The sequence below is a fragment of the Arachis ipaensis genome, chromosome B07 (assembly GCF_000816755.2).
Source record: "Arachis ipaensis cultivar K30076 chromosome B07, Araip1.1, whole genome shotgun sequence".
NCBI classification, from domain to species: Eukaryota; Viridiplantae; Streptophyta; class Magnoliopsida; order Fabales; family Fabaceae; genus Arachis; species Arachis ipaensis.
In genome coordinates, this window is record NC_029791.2 from 2,932,075 (window position 1) to 2,945,859 (window position 13,785).

General features: G+C 31.5%; 2 protein-coding genes across 3 annotated transcripts; one reads left to right on the top strand and one right to left on the bottom strand.

The window, feature by feature from the left end:
* On the bottom strand, positions 2,869–6,438 carry LOC107609797 (1-acyl-sn-glycerol-3-phosphate acyltransferase). Of its 2 annotated transcripts, XM_016311826.2 has the most exons (6): positions 6,254–6,438; positions 5,355–5,723; positions 4,931–5,080; positions 4,610–4,708; positions 4,442–4,534; positions 2,869–3,587 (listed from the first exon to the last, which is right to left on the bottom strand). In XM_016311826.2, the coding sequence occupies exons 2-6, from the start codon at positions 5,673–5,675 to the stop codon at positions 3,351–3,353; spliced, it is 900 nt and encodes a 299-aa protein (XP_016167312.1). In that variant the 5' UTR covers positions 5,676–5,723; positions 6,254–6,438; the 3' UTR covers positions 2,869–3,350. The 2 variants fall into 2 exon arrangements, with proteins under 2 accessions (XP_016167312.1, XP_020962620.1); XM_021106961.1 differs by lacking the exon at positions 4,610–4,708.
* Positions 9,230–13,513, top strand: LOC107608727 (DEAD-box ATP-dependent RNA helicase 32). The gene is made up of 8 exons (XM_016310439.2): positions 9,230–9,729; positions 10,219–10,494; positions 10,849–11,172; positions 11,463–11,654; positions 11,760–11,915; positions 12,118–12,536; positions 12,697–12,854; positions 12,996–13,513. Exons 1-8 carry the CDS (start codon positions 9,361–9,363, stop codon positions 13,334–13,336), a joined length of 2,235 nt encoding a protein of 744 aa, XP_016165925.1. The 5' UTR covers positions 9,230–9,360; the 3' UTR covers positions 13,337–13,513.

Here is a 13,785-nt window from a genome sequence, read left to right on the forward strand (position 1 = left end):
TGTTTGAATATTAGCTTAATTTATTCATAAATTTGTGCATTATCAAAGAATTTGTATAAAAAAATATTAAATATAAAATTATTTATTTGAGTAAAAGAGTAATAATTATAGACACTTTTAAATATTTTCCTTTTTTTTTTCTTTTCTTTTCTTTCCCTTTCTTTTTCTAGTCAAACATCTCACACACACTACAATAGGAAGGATTTCTAAACTACCTCCTAACTAAGGTTGGGTATGGAGCAACCCAATTTGAAGCAAGACATTATTGTGATTATTGCTATCTATAAAGTTGGTCCATATGCTAAAAAAACACTAACTTTTATTGCTTCTTGTGACTTGTGAACTCTTCTTCAGTGAATAACTATAAAATAATAAAACCCACTCAAAGTCTAAGAGAATATACCCTAATCATAATGGAATAATGCAAAGCTAAATTCACTAAAATTTTATGTATAGAAGTGTATATAATTGTACTCTCTGACTCTCTCTATTTTGTTCCTTTTTTGTACTTTTGGTTCACTACAAAGGGGTTCTTTTTCTTGAGGTCTTTGTACCAAAAGAAAATTGTGTCATGCCTCTTTAATTTATTGTTCAAGGAAATTATGATCTTTGTGATAAGTCCATTTTTTTTATGAGGATGCTAAAGGTTTTTCGTTTTTAAAAAATATATTTTAAAGAAAAGAAAACAATTTGATGTAATTAATAAATAAAGTCGTGTATTTTTTAATAATATAGTAGTAAGAATTTTGATTTAATTTTTAAAATATTTTAATTTTATGATTTAAATTTTATTAGAATTTAATATTTTATATTTAATTTTTTTTTAGTTTCATATAAATCTTAATTTTTCTAACTTAAGATCAATCTCAAGTAATCTAGAGTTCTATACAAATTAATTAATGATAATTAACTCTCAAATAAACTAATTTATAAGACTATATATACTATTAATGTTACTCAATTTGCTCATTCTTCTTCACAAATGCATAAGTTTAAATCTATTGAAAGATGGAATTTTCTACAGTGAAAAAAGTATATTCACAACCACTAAGCACCAGGTATAGTTTAAAATTATAAAATATTATAAATATGAATTTAATACTAGATTAAAAAAAAATAAACAATACATAATATGTTACATTTTTATTAATCAAATTATTATAATTCAAATTAATCTTAACAAAAAAATTTAAAATTATAATTTCAATCTTATCGGTGCATGGCACGGGCTATTACACTTGAAGATAATTGCTCCGATATCATGCACATGTTGGCGCCAGTAACCTCTAGTTTCCATGGCTGTTGTCCTCTCCATCCTCAAGCACTGCCTTGAGAACATCCCTTTCCACTTCGTCATTGCTAACTCCTCCTCCATTTCATTCCACAACACCATCCACTTCTCCATCTTTTTTGAAATTATTTAGAATTTTGAGATCATTTGTTTCTGTAGCGTTGTAACACACTGTGATCATCGTCATTGTGCAGAAGAAGAGAAAGTTGTAAGCTTTGATCCGATGAAGATGAACACCAACCATGATTTTAGAGAGAAACGGTGATCAAAGTTTGACATTTTTTTAGTAAATTCACAACTCCATGAATGAGAAAAAGATCAAATTCTGATTCCTGTGACTGAAATTGAGATCGAAACAAAATAGTTCAGAGAGAAAGAAGAAAGAAGTGAAGTAACAATAAAAACAAGCCGCGTGTTTGAGTTTGTGTGTTTTTAATGAAAAATATTTGGTAACCAAAGAAAATCAGCTAAAAATAACCATAATTTATCTTATTTAGCATTCATTAATTGTTACGATAATTAATTTATGCTAATTTATGCTAAATAAAACAAGTTCTAACTGTTTCTTTTTTTGTCTACCTAGCATTACCGTCTTTAATTTCTTGCATTTACTGTGTTTAAATGAATTAGGACCTCAAACTTTGGAATGGTTGCAAGAAGTAACTATAGAGCAACGACGAAGCAAATTTCTCATTTAAAATGAAAAGATTGTTGATGTTCCAAGAAGCGGACCACCCGCAGCGACTGGTGGAGTTGTGGTTCTAATGGCATCGATTGCTGCGTTTCTATGGAGGTTGAGAAGAAGAGCAGATGATCTGAACGAGATCTACAAATACATTTAATTTTGGGTTAAAATTGATATTTTCAACAATTATTGTACGATAACCATCCCAACCCTTCATTTAGAATCTTGTTGCATAATTCTTTAAGATCATGAATATACTTTTCCCACCAAAAACATTCTCTTGAAAGATTTGAGGATTTCGTTTGTTCTAAAAAATTCTCAAAAGAATAATTTCACAGAATAATACTCTATCTTATTCAACAATTATTTCTATGTTTATTATTTTTTAAAATTATGTGGCATTAGAATAAATCCTTATCCTAATTAAGTTGTACACTTAAGTACATAGGTGTTGCCCCACAGCACACACATAGTATCTATCAAACTTGAAAATCTAGTAGGTTTTTTCTCAATGCTGACGTTTGATTAATATCTTATCATGTTTGAAGTCCGAACCAATCACTTTCAATGATTTATTAATCACTACTCATTTTATGCATATACTTCATACCGTATATTCTCCTTTTTCCCATTTTTGTGCTCTTAGCATCCCACGTGTTCCTCACATCATTTTGTTTTGTTTTACAAAGCACATCAAAATCAAGTACCAAAAAAGATCAATATCATTCACTCCTTTTCTATGGATCCCAATCCATCACCCAAGTTCACAATTCATTTTAATATTTATTATATCTTGTGCATTTAAGGAAATAATAATCAAACTTTTTCCAAACAAATAATAATTGTATCACAAGGTATTTTTTTGATGGAATTATGATATTTACATGATAAATACACTCATGAAGGGAGATGAATCTTGTATTGCATTTGCATGATTTGAACATATGGAATCTGGTTGAACAAGCGTTATACAATATACAAGAATCAACACATTGACCAAATTGCTCAAAAACATTTAATTAATTTACATGTGAAGATGAATCCTAAGATTAAGGATTTCTATCTAAGCTTATTGTAAAAGATATTATAGCTATATATTATAACTTCTTATAATTTAGAGGAACACACTCATGCTTTTATAAAAAGAGGTACCTCACCTAAGAATTTACGCGAGAAATATTTGTATGTTCTTACAGAATATTTAATGCGCGCTCCAGTAACATTTACACTCACTTATTCTGAATATTTTGTTTAACTCTAAACTATTTTAGACGAAAATAAGTGAGTGTAAATATTATTGGAGCGCGCAATAAATCTTCTTTAGAAACATGCAATGATTTCTAGATTTGGTGTGGACTAAGACTATGAACCTTTTTAGGACAAAGGCCTCTGAGTCTCAGGAAGTTGTGCAGCATACAAGTCATGAACCATTTTGACATAGTCATCGATCTTCTCGGCCTTCCAATTTTCGGTGCTTATCGGAGGAAGATACTTGACGGCAAGAGGTGTCGGTCGGACATGTAAACTGCCTTTCCTCCATGCCTGATGAGTACCGGTGAGGACCATCGGAACAATAGGAAGGCGCGTTTGTAGGGCCAAATGGACAAAACCCTGCAAAAGATTTCAAGGAAGAACAAGTACATAACCACAAATCATTGCAGCATCAAATAGTCCAAATCATTTTTTATCAAAATTCAAAACTCAGCAATAGATGATAACCTTCTCATGAATCAACTTCTAGATGGGAAAACAACATTTTAAGATTGACAAACTCTATAATATATTTAAGTCTCTTTCTTGAGAATAAATTATGTAAGACTATACCTTCTAGTGCATAAAAGGACAACATGGGTAATGATAATGATAATCATAATCTTCATCCAACTCACTGATAGCAACTACTACAATACCATAATCTATATCCCTATCTGAAGAAAAATTGATTTTTTAAGTTGACATACCAAGTGCTTGTTTGGGCGCCATTATTTTGATAAAAAAAATCTTTTTTCATTGAAAAAAGATCTTTTTTTATTTTTTAGCGTGTTTGGCAAATTTCGAGTAGTAAAAGTAAAAGCACTAGAAAAATCAGAAAAACATCTTTTTTTTAGAAGCTGTAATTTACATCTTTTTTCAAAAGATCTTTTTTCCTTAAAAAAAAGATGTTTTTCAGGTAATAAATAAACAAAAAAGTACTTTTATATTGTTATATCCAAACATAATTGATAGATAAAAAGATCTTTTTGCATGAGATATCCAAACATAAAATTACTTTTCCTTTTCCATAAGATCTTTTAAAAAAAGATAACTCGACAAAAAATCTTTTCTTAGAAGCTCACCCAAACAAGCCCCAAGTCAAGTTTAAGAATAACAAACCTCCAATTAGAATGAAAAGTAGCACCAATATTGGCTATTAGAATGAAAAGAAAGTGAGGTTAGAGTAGTTAGTTATTTAGTTAGTTATTTACTTTTTTGAAAGGAAGTAGTCGTCCATTCTTCGACCTGGTACCCTCCGGAAAGATTATCAGGGACAGATTGTTTCTTACAACTGCACGAGCTGCCTGAAAATCGCGACGATTCGAAATTGAAACCTTATATAAATGTGGGGAAAATGATGCAGGGTAAATAATACTTACCTCATTCATGGACTCAATAGCTGAGGTTGGATTGGATCGGTCTATTCGAAGATGATTGGCCAAAACATAAAGTTGCCCAAATAGAGGATACCATACTATCTGCATATATTTTCTGAAACCTTGAATGCAAATTTTTTAATAGAAAACTTAATTTAGATGACAATAGTTTCATTTTTCAAATGCTGCATAGTGTCTTAATGCACATCTAATATGACAAATTCTAAGTGATGCACTGCAAGATGCCACTTATCTTAGCTATTTTCGACCATACATTCATCGATCCGAAGGAACATTCTTGAACCTTAAGCATAAAAAACATACCTCTTTCTTGGCAATACCAACAGTGCCTGTAGGAGTCAACCACATTATAAGAAAAATGTCAATTGGAGATGCATGGTTACTGATATAAATCGCCCTTTCGTTATTGTACTCAGCACCTTCAATCTTTATAGGATTACCAAGAATCCACATCTGCAACCAAAATCTGAAATATCAGTCATATTTTCCACATCTATTACTAGTAATTCGACTAATCCGACAAGAAACTGTTGCTGCCTTTCCTAGCTTGGGGGGTTTTTGTTCATCCCTAGGACTCGAAACAAGACTACTATTCGGCCAACCCAATATTGGTGCAAAATTATGAACAAACATAACTATGCTACTTCAAAATATATACTATATGAATCAATCAACAAAATGAACAACATAGAAATCTTTAGCAGCTATGCACAACATTGAAACTTACCAGCATTCTACCAGTGACATGGCCATAAATATTGCCTTGCCGAATCCTCTCATAAGGCCATGGTATAAGCACAACCATGATCAATGCCCATATGAATGTTGTGACCATCATAGACACAAAACATGTCACAATCCTGATCCAGGAAATGATTGACGAAACCCACCCGTTGTCATTGATATATACATCCTTCTTAAGCCGGTGTTCCGGTCTTTCTTTAACCAAAATTTTTGGAGCTTCTTCCACTCTTAGACCAGAGCTTGTATCTAAGAAGCTCTCCAACCTTCTATTCCTCAAAAGGGCACCACCACCACTATTTTCCATAACAAAAAAAACAAAATCTCTGAAAATTTTGGTACTAATTGAATCCACCTGAACAGGGCAAAAACAGAACAATTCAGAAAATAGTTTCTCTTCAAAAATTTAATTTCAGTGTGCTGGTTGGAGAAACCAGACACTTCACATAGAACACACTTCATTGGCTACAATCTATTATTCTATTACCAAACATCCTTTGACTTGAAAGTTCCTGAATATTCATTCCACAAGTCTTCGGAAAAAACCATAAAATAATTTGATAAAAAAAAACGCTCAATGCGAAGACTCTGTTAATTAAAAGTAAACCAAAAGCTCTGTTCCTTTATCATGAAACTGAATGGATAGAAGTTAAAACCAAAAACATAAAATTTCCCATCAGTTCCTGAAAAATAATAAACTTCAAAAGACTCAAACTTTACCATGAACATGAAAAATGAACAAATGGGGTGTCTTTATTTTTCTCTATTATGTCACCAACACATTGTTTTTCAGATTTTTTTTGCCATTTTCTCAGTTGCCAAACAAAACCCATTCAATAAGAACATTGATAAGAGTAAGAGGCACCAAACAAAACCCATTCTCACCAAGTAAATAAATGACTTCACTTCCTTCTCTCTAATCTCAAAAGCTGCAGCAAAGAGAAAAGCTCAGAAGGGAAAACATGAAGCAAAGCCAGCACAAGCCATTCTCTTTCAATTCAAAGTGTTTGTTGTGAACAGAAAAAGTGTGTCAAGAAAATAAAACGTATAGTATAACGCTATCAAGGAAACTAATTCATTATATTTAATTTTTTTTATTGTATTATTTTGTGTGTAAGTTTGTTTAATGCAATGTGGGGTTTGTGTTGGATTGGGACTGGATCATTGGATTGTACTAGAAAATAAGATGAGATGAGATTTGTGTTATTGTTTTTGACTTGTTTTTGGACGACATCGATTGAAAATTGAACATCATCTGTCAATTCTTCTTTGTTTACTTTTGTGTTTCGCTTTCCAACTCATTTGACCATTTATTATTGGTTTAATTACTCTATTGTTCTTATAGTTTTACGAAATTTTTAATTAGGTCTACACTAATTTTTTTTTTTAACTCAATTTTTTTTTATTAGAGATAGGAGACTCGAACCCGCAATCTCTTAATTGAGTATGGAAAGATTATACTATTTGAGGTATAACTCATTGGTGCAAGGACTCAATTAAAAGAAAAAGAAGTATAAAAACTTAATTAAAAAATTTGTAAAATTATAGAGACCAAAAGAATAATTAAACTTTTATTATTTATTCACAAATTCAACCCTTAAGAAGTAGTAGTACTCTATTCGTGGAAAAATTTAATGAGAATATTTATTTCTAATTTTTTTTAGATTTTAATTTTGATATATTGACAATATAAATCATTTATATAGTTGTATAATTATATCTATTTTTTTATTATTCACACAGTTAATATAAAAAATAATTATTTTTTATAATGTAACATTACATAATTAAATATATGTGTAAAATTATTTTATACTAATAATGCATTAAATTAAATTCTTTTTATTAAAGGTTTTAGGCCGAACAAAATATACCTTCAACTAATTACTTTTTATTTAAAATTTGATCCTTTATATTAATATGTTTTTATTTACGAATCATTTGCTCTTTACAATTTCCAACTAATCTTACTTTAGTTTGATGGAGCAAATCATCTTCCATTATGAAATAGTGAGTGGTTTAGACCAAATTATTGCAATTGTTATAGTGTAATACATGATAGTATTATGTATACACAAAAAGTTAACTATTAATTAGTTATTATATATAGAAATATATACTTAATATTTTATATAAAAAAATAACTGCTATAAATAAGTCTAATTATTCATTTATTACAGATTTAATTACTTTATTATGATAGATTTGATTATGTTTTTTATGGTAAATTATTTAGTTAAAAAGTAAGAATTCAATTAATATATATCTGATTTGTTGACTAATGTAGATAAAACATTGTTGTATAATATATAAAGATGAATACCCTTTAAAATATTTTAGTGTTGATAATAATTTTATTGAAAATATTTTGTCTACTATCCTAAATAGGCGAGATTTAATGCTTTAAAATTTTTAAATTTTTCTTTGCCAATAAATCAAATGCCATAGCAAGTCATATAGTAGTATTAAATTCTCATTAATCAATTGGGTCAACTAGTCAACAACAATACTTTTTTATTTTAAGTATTCAAAATTGATATTATTGGTATACAGGTTACAAAAATCAAGTTTTAATTCCATTATTTTGAGATATATGTTATTTATGATATTCTTCTCTGACTATTACTATATGATTTACTACATTTATAGAATTAACTTTATTTTTACCCATTAGTTTATTAATAAATATAATTAGAGTCTTACAAATACGTGGCACATAACTTTACATTTTAAAAATATTTTACTAAAAAAAATATTTTTTTTATTTTTAATGCATTAAATATATTAAAAAATTTCAAAATATTATTATTATATTATTAAAATGTGTCTTTAAGACACAAAATAGCTAAATTTATATAATTAACAAAAATAATACAATTGAAACATGTTTAAAAGTTACTTAAGAAATAAAACATTTCAATAATTCTTGTGTTGATGACCACGATTATTGAATGTTCAAATAACTTTTTTTTTTGTTGTTGTCTAATGTTCAAATATCTTAATATGGATTATTGATGACATTCACTTAATTATAAAAAGAATTTAGAAGTAATTTTTTTGTAAAGATTAAAGATATAAAAGGAATTGAAGATCAAGTGTTAAAAACACCGACCTTATTACTCCTGTATAATATAATAGATCTCATGTATTCTTAGTTTTATTCTATGTCCACTTTTTATGATTGAGAATGGTTAAATAATTTAATTGATTTAATTAAATTTTTATTTAATAATTTTTAATTATTAACTTTATATAAAATTAGCTGTATTTAAATTTTTATTTAATTGGATAAATTTAACTAAATAATTATGTAACAATTTTTAATTCTTAGCTTCACATAAAGATAATTCACCTTTTTTCATCTGCATCTCGAAATGAAATTTATTTGCGCATTCAATCAAGTGATTTGATTATTGGACAATTGGTTTATGGATTTGTTGACGGAGATGATTATGATGGCTAATAAATACGCTTATTACAAACAATCTATTAACTTTATAGATTCAAAATTCATCTAAAGATAATGTCATTAGAAAAGCAATATCGTCACATTTACACTATTTATAATAAATAGTTTTGATACTAATATTTTCTTAACTAAATACATGTCTTTTTTGTTTTATTAATTAAAAAAAAAGTTAAATACACAATTAATTAACACCAGCTGTAGTTTTATACGAGTACGAAAAATATTTGGTGCACGAGTAGCATTTTTCTTGTGAAATAAATAAAAAAGGCTCCTAAAAATTTGGGCCCAGCCCATTAACACTAGTAGATACCCAACATAGTTAACTAATACTGGCCCATTAGATAGTTCAAAAAAAAAATCACTAAATTATCAAAGCTGAATTCGCCGCCATTTGCAGCGGAAAAACTGTCACAAAATCACAACGTAACCTTCAACGTCACTTCAACCTTAAACCCTAAAACCCTCTCAATCCATTATCACCTTTTCTTCACTCTCTATCGTCAAGCTTCAACCTTCGTTAACAATGCGGAGACCCAAATCAAAAGATTTTCGGAAGCAACAGCGAATTTCCGAGGAGAGCGAGATTGAGCTTCTAAAATCATGGATCGAAAGCCAGAAACCAGAGTCGGGTTCCAACCCAATGTCCCTTCCTCCTCTTCCCAAAAACGCGCCAGTGGGGCGCGTAGACGACACCGCGTTTTCGCGGTACGCTGGTGTTGGTAGGTTCGAGCAGTTGCCGCTTTCGAAGAAGACGAAGGATGGGTTGAGAGCGGCGAAGTTCGTGTCTATGACGGAGATTCAGAGGGCTTCGCTGCCCCACGCTCTTTGTGGCCGAGATATTCTCGGCGCCGCCAAAACTGGTTCCGGAAAAACTCTTGCTTTCATCATCCCTGTGAGTTCTCTGCTTCAGCTTAATGCTGAGGTTTATGGAATTAATTTAAGATTTTAGGGTTCCCATTGATTTTTAATAAAAACAGTATTAATAACTTACGTTTAGCTACATTAGTTCTCTTTAAGCAAAGTCTTCTCTTTTTTTCTTTTTTATAATTAGAGCACATGTCTAATTACATAACAAACTTAACTGAATGCCAGCTGAGCTATAACTAACAAAACTAGCACTTCATCGCTATCATAGTAGGGCTGGTTCAGACAGAACTAAAAATGTAGCATGTTTTGTATGTGATGAAGTTCTTGGTTTTGTTTAGTTTTCGGTTTCCTTTATATTGTTAAAGGGCAATTTAATAGGAATTAATTATCTGTTTTCCTATTGATGCTTGAGTTTTGGTGATACCAGTGTAAAGAGTTATTTTTTCTTTATTTTTTTATTTGTTGGATTTTGGGGCTTTCTTTGATGGTTGAATTTGGTGTGAATGGATGGTAGGTGTTGGAAACGTTGTATAGAGAGAGATGGGGACCTGAGGATGGTGTCGGGAGTATTATAATATCTCCTACAAGGGAACTAGCTGGTCAGTTGTTTGATGTGTTGAAGTCTGTTGGCAAGTTCCATAATTTCAGTGCTGGTCTTCTCATTGGTGGTCGCAAGGATGTTGACATGGAGAAGGAACGAGTCAATGAGCTCAACATATTGATTTGCACTCCCGGTCGCCTATTGCAACACATGGATGAGACTCCCAATTTTGAATGTTCGCAGATGCAGGTCAATATATTCTTTTGTCTGCCCCCTTCTATGTGGAAACTTCCAACTTAATAATTAGTATAAGTTTTTGTATTATCTTTAGATCTGTTTCTTGTGTTTTAAATTAAATTGCAACAATTTGGTATGCCAAGATGCCTGCTCTAAGCTTCAGAAGATTCTGCTTTGTTTTGAGAAGCTACCTAAGTGATTGAGTAACAATGATCGAAAAAAGGTTTAATTTTTAGCATGTCTCTTTAAAGTCTTAGATACTGACTTTGACTTTATCTTCCAAAACATTGAAGCTTTTTGGGGACATACTTGATCTGTCATTAGCATCTATCGATATATGCTAATGCTTAGGTGGCTTGGATACAGGTTTTGGTACTAGATGAGGCTGATCGTATTCTCGACAGTGGGTTCAAGAAGGAACTAAATGCAATCATTTCACAACTACCAAAGCGTAGACAAACCTTGCTTTTCTCAGCAACCCAGACAAAGTCAATTCAAGATCTTGCAAGACTAAGTTTGAAGGACCCAGAGTATCTGAGTGTGCATGAGGAGTCTGTGACTGCCACTCCTACACTCTTGAAGCAAATTGTGATGGAGGTTGCACTTGACCAAAAGTTAAACATGCTGTGGAGTTTCATAAAGACTCACCTTCAGTCGAAAATACTTGTTTTTCTTTCAAGTTGTAAACAGGTATCACTACTTCTCTTGAGTCGAGCAATTCTTTCTCTTGGTGGGAATGTTATATTTTAGGATTTCATATTACTTTTTTGTTATGCCAACTTAAATGTTACTCGGTCTATCGTTGCTTAGCTAGTGCTTGGCATGTCATTATTGTGGTCACTGTAATAAGTAAGCTTTTAAAGGATTTTAGTTGCATGTGCTTTACATTCTTACACCTAACTAGCCGAAAATTATTTCAATTTGAGTGAATGAGTTGATTTTTCCTCAAAATTTCATCTATTTACATCCCTTTTTCATAGGTAAAATTCGTGTTTGAAGCATTTAAAAAACTACACCCTGGCATTCCGTTGAAGTGTCTTCATGGGAGGATGAAGCAGGAAAGAAGAATGGCAATCTATTCCGAGTTTTGTGAGAAGCGCTCTGTGCTCTTTTCGACTGACGTGGCAGCAAGAGGCCTTGATTTTAATAAAGCAGTTGACTGGGTTGTTCAGGTAATCTCTTGCAGGCCTTGGGGCGGCACTAAGGGGGTGTTGAACTTATGTGCGAAAAATGTTTGTCCTTACGGTGAGGGCCTCACTTTTATCTTTTATCTGCAGGTGGATTGTCCTGAAAATGTAGCATCATACATACACAGAGTTGGCCGTACCGCTCGTTATAAATCTGTTGGAAAGTCAGTTTTATTTCTGTTGCCTTCAGAAATGCAAATGTTTGAGAAGTTAAAAGCAGCAAAAGTTCCTGTTCACTTTAATAAGGTACTCCTCTTCGAATAAATAAAAAGTTAGAAATAATTGTATTTCCAATTTGTGTTTGAACATCATGCTTGCTTTAAAGGTGCCATTTTCTTAATGCACTGTATATGTATATGCACTGTATTATTTAATGACAATACTTTCCTTTTTAAACCAAGAAAAGTATAGGCTTATAATACTTCTTGTTTGTTGTTTGTTTTTTCAGCCAAAGAAAGAATTAGTACAACCAGTTTCGACTTTGTTGGCATCTTTACTGGTCAAGTATCCAGATCTGCAGCATCGGGCTCAAAGGGCCTTTGTCACATATTTGAGATCCATACATATACAGAAGGATAAAGAGATATTTGATGTTATGAAACTACCTATTGATGAATATTCAGCATCATTAGGCTTACCAATGACCCCCAAAATCCGTTTCCTGAACCAAAAAATTAAATCTAAAGGTGCATTGGCAAAAACAATTTTAGATGAACCACAACATCAAAAAGAGGAAAATGAATTGAAGATATCCCAAAAGAAGCTAGACTCAAGTGATTCTGAGGGTGAGGAAACAGAAAATGATCTTCTTTTGGCAGCCGATAACCCGAAAGAAGAAGGAAAGGCATCTGAAGATGCAGAAATCATGTATGTTATCTATTAATATGATTTTGGTAGTACTTAAAAAGGAGTTCATGATACTGTTGTTTCTAGGCAGTTCTATTTGTGTGAAGTCTTGGGGAGTTTCTTTCTCCATTGTTGTCCTTACTGAAACCACTGTAATTTTAATTGGTTTATTCTGGTGCAGGCCTGCAACTCGTATATTGAAGAAAAAGAAGCTCAAAATCAATGTACATCGGCCACTGGGGACTAGGGTTGTATTTGATGATGAAGGTCACACACTTCCTCCTCTAGCCAGGATTGCTGATACGCAAAGTGGCAAGGAATCATTGCTGCTTGACCCAGGTATGTCACCGCTTTAACCTAGAAGTGATAGGAACTATGTTTCACTTTTCATGTGTGTGTATGAATTATGAATTGCTTTTCTGGTTTGACATCTCACTTGAATCTAATATATTCTGCTATCTCAATTTGCATCCTTTGCAGAACAAAAAGCTGAATACTATAGAAAGATGCGCGAGGATTTGAAGAAGGCAGACAAGGAAGACAAGCTTCTGGAGCGACAACGGCGTAGAGAAAAAAGAATCAAACAGAAGATGAAGTGGAAGGAAGGAAACATGGATGAAGATGATGATGTTTCTGGGTCCGAATCAGATAAAGCCACGGCAAGACCGAATAAAAAGAGTAAAGTATATTTTGACAGTGACAGTGATGATGGTGAAAGAAATGAAGTCACAGGGAAGGGAGCCATTGGTGCTGGTTCTGTTAGTTTGGAGGAGCAAGAAGCTCTAGCTTTGAAATTATTGAATTCCATGCACTCATCATAGTCACAAGGATATGCATTAGTACACATTTTCTTTCATATCCGAAACGGGTGAAAAATAGAGCAGTTTTGTGGAACTTTGTGAATAGCATTTTTGTGAGCATAGGTTCTTGCGGCTTTTTGATTTTTAACAGCTAATTAATTCAACCAGTTCGTATTTATGAAAGTTTATTTTTACAAATCTATTGCATTGAATTTATATAAAAATTTTATAAGACAATGTAAATTGATTCATCTTTTTGGGCTTTAAATCCCAAATAAATTTATGATAGCTGTTTAAAAACCCGGACGAAGATGAATATGTATAAAACCTTAAAGCTCATGTTTCTTTTTTACTACTTTATATAGTGTTCAGTGTGCTTCCAAATAATTTTCTGGTAGGGTTTAAAATCCTGAACATAATATTTTCTGGGGTTTAGAACCATAAGTTTGCTAGATGATGAATTTTTTAAA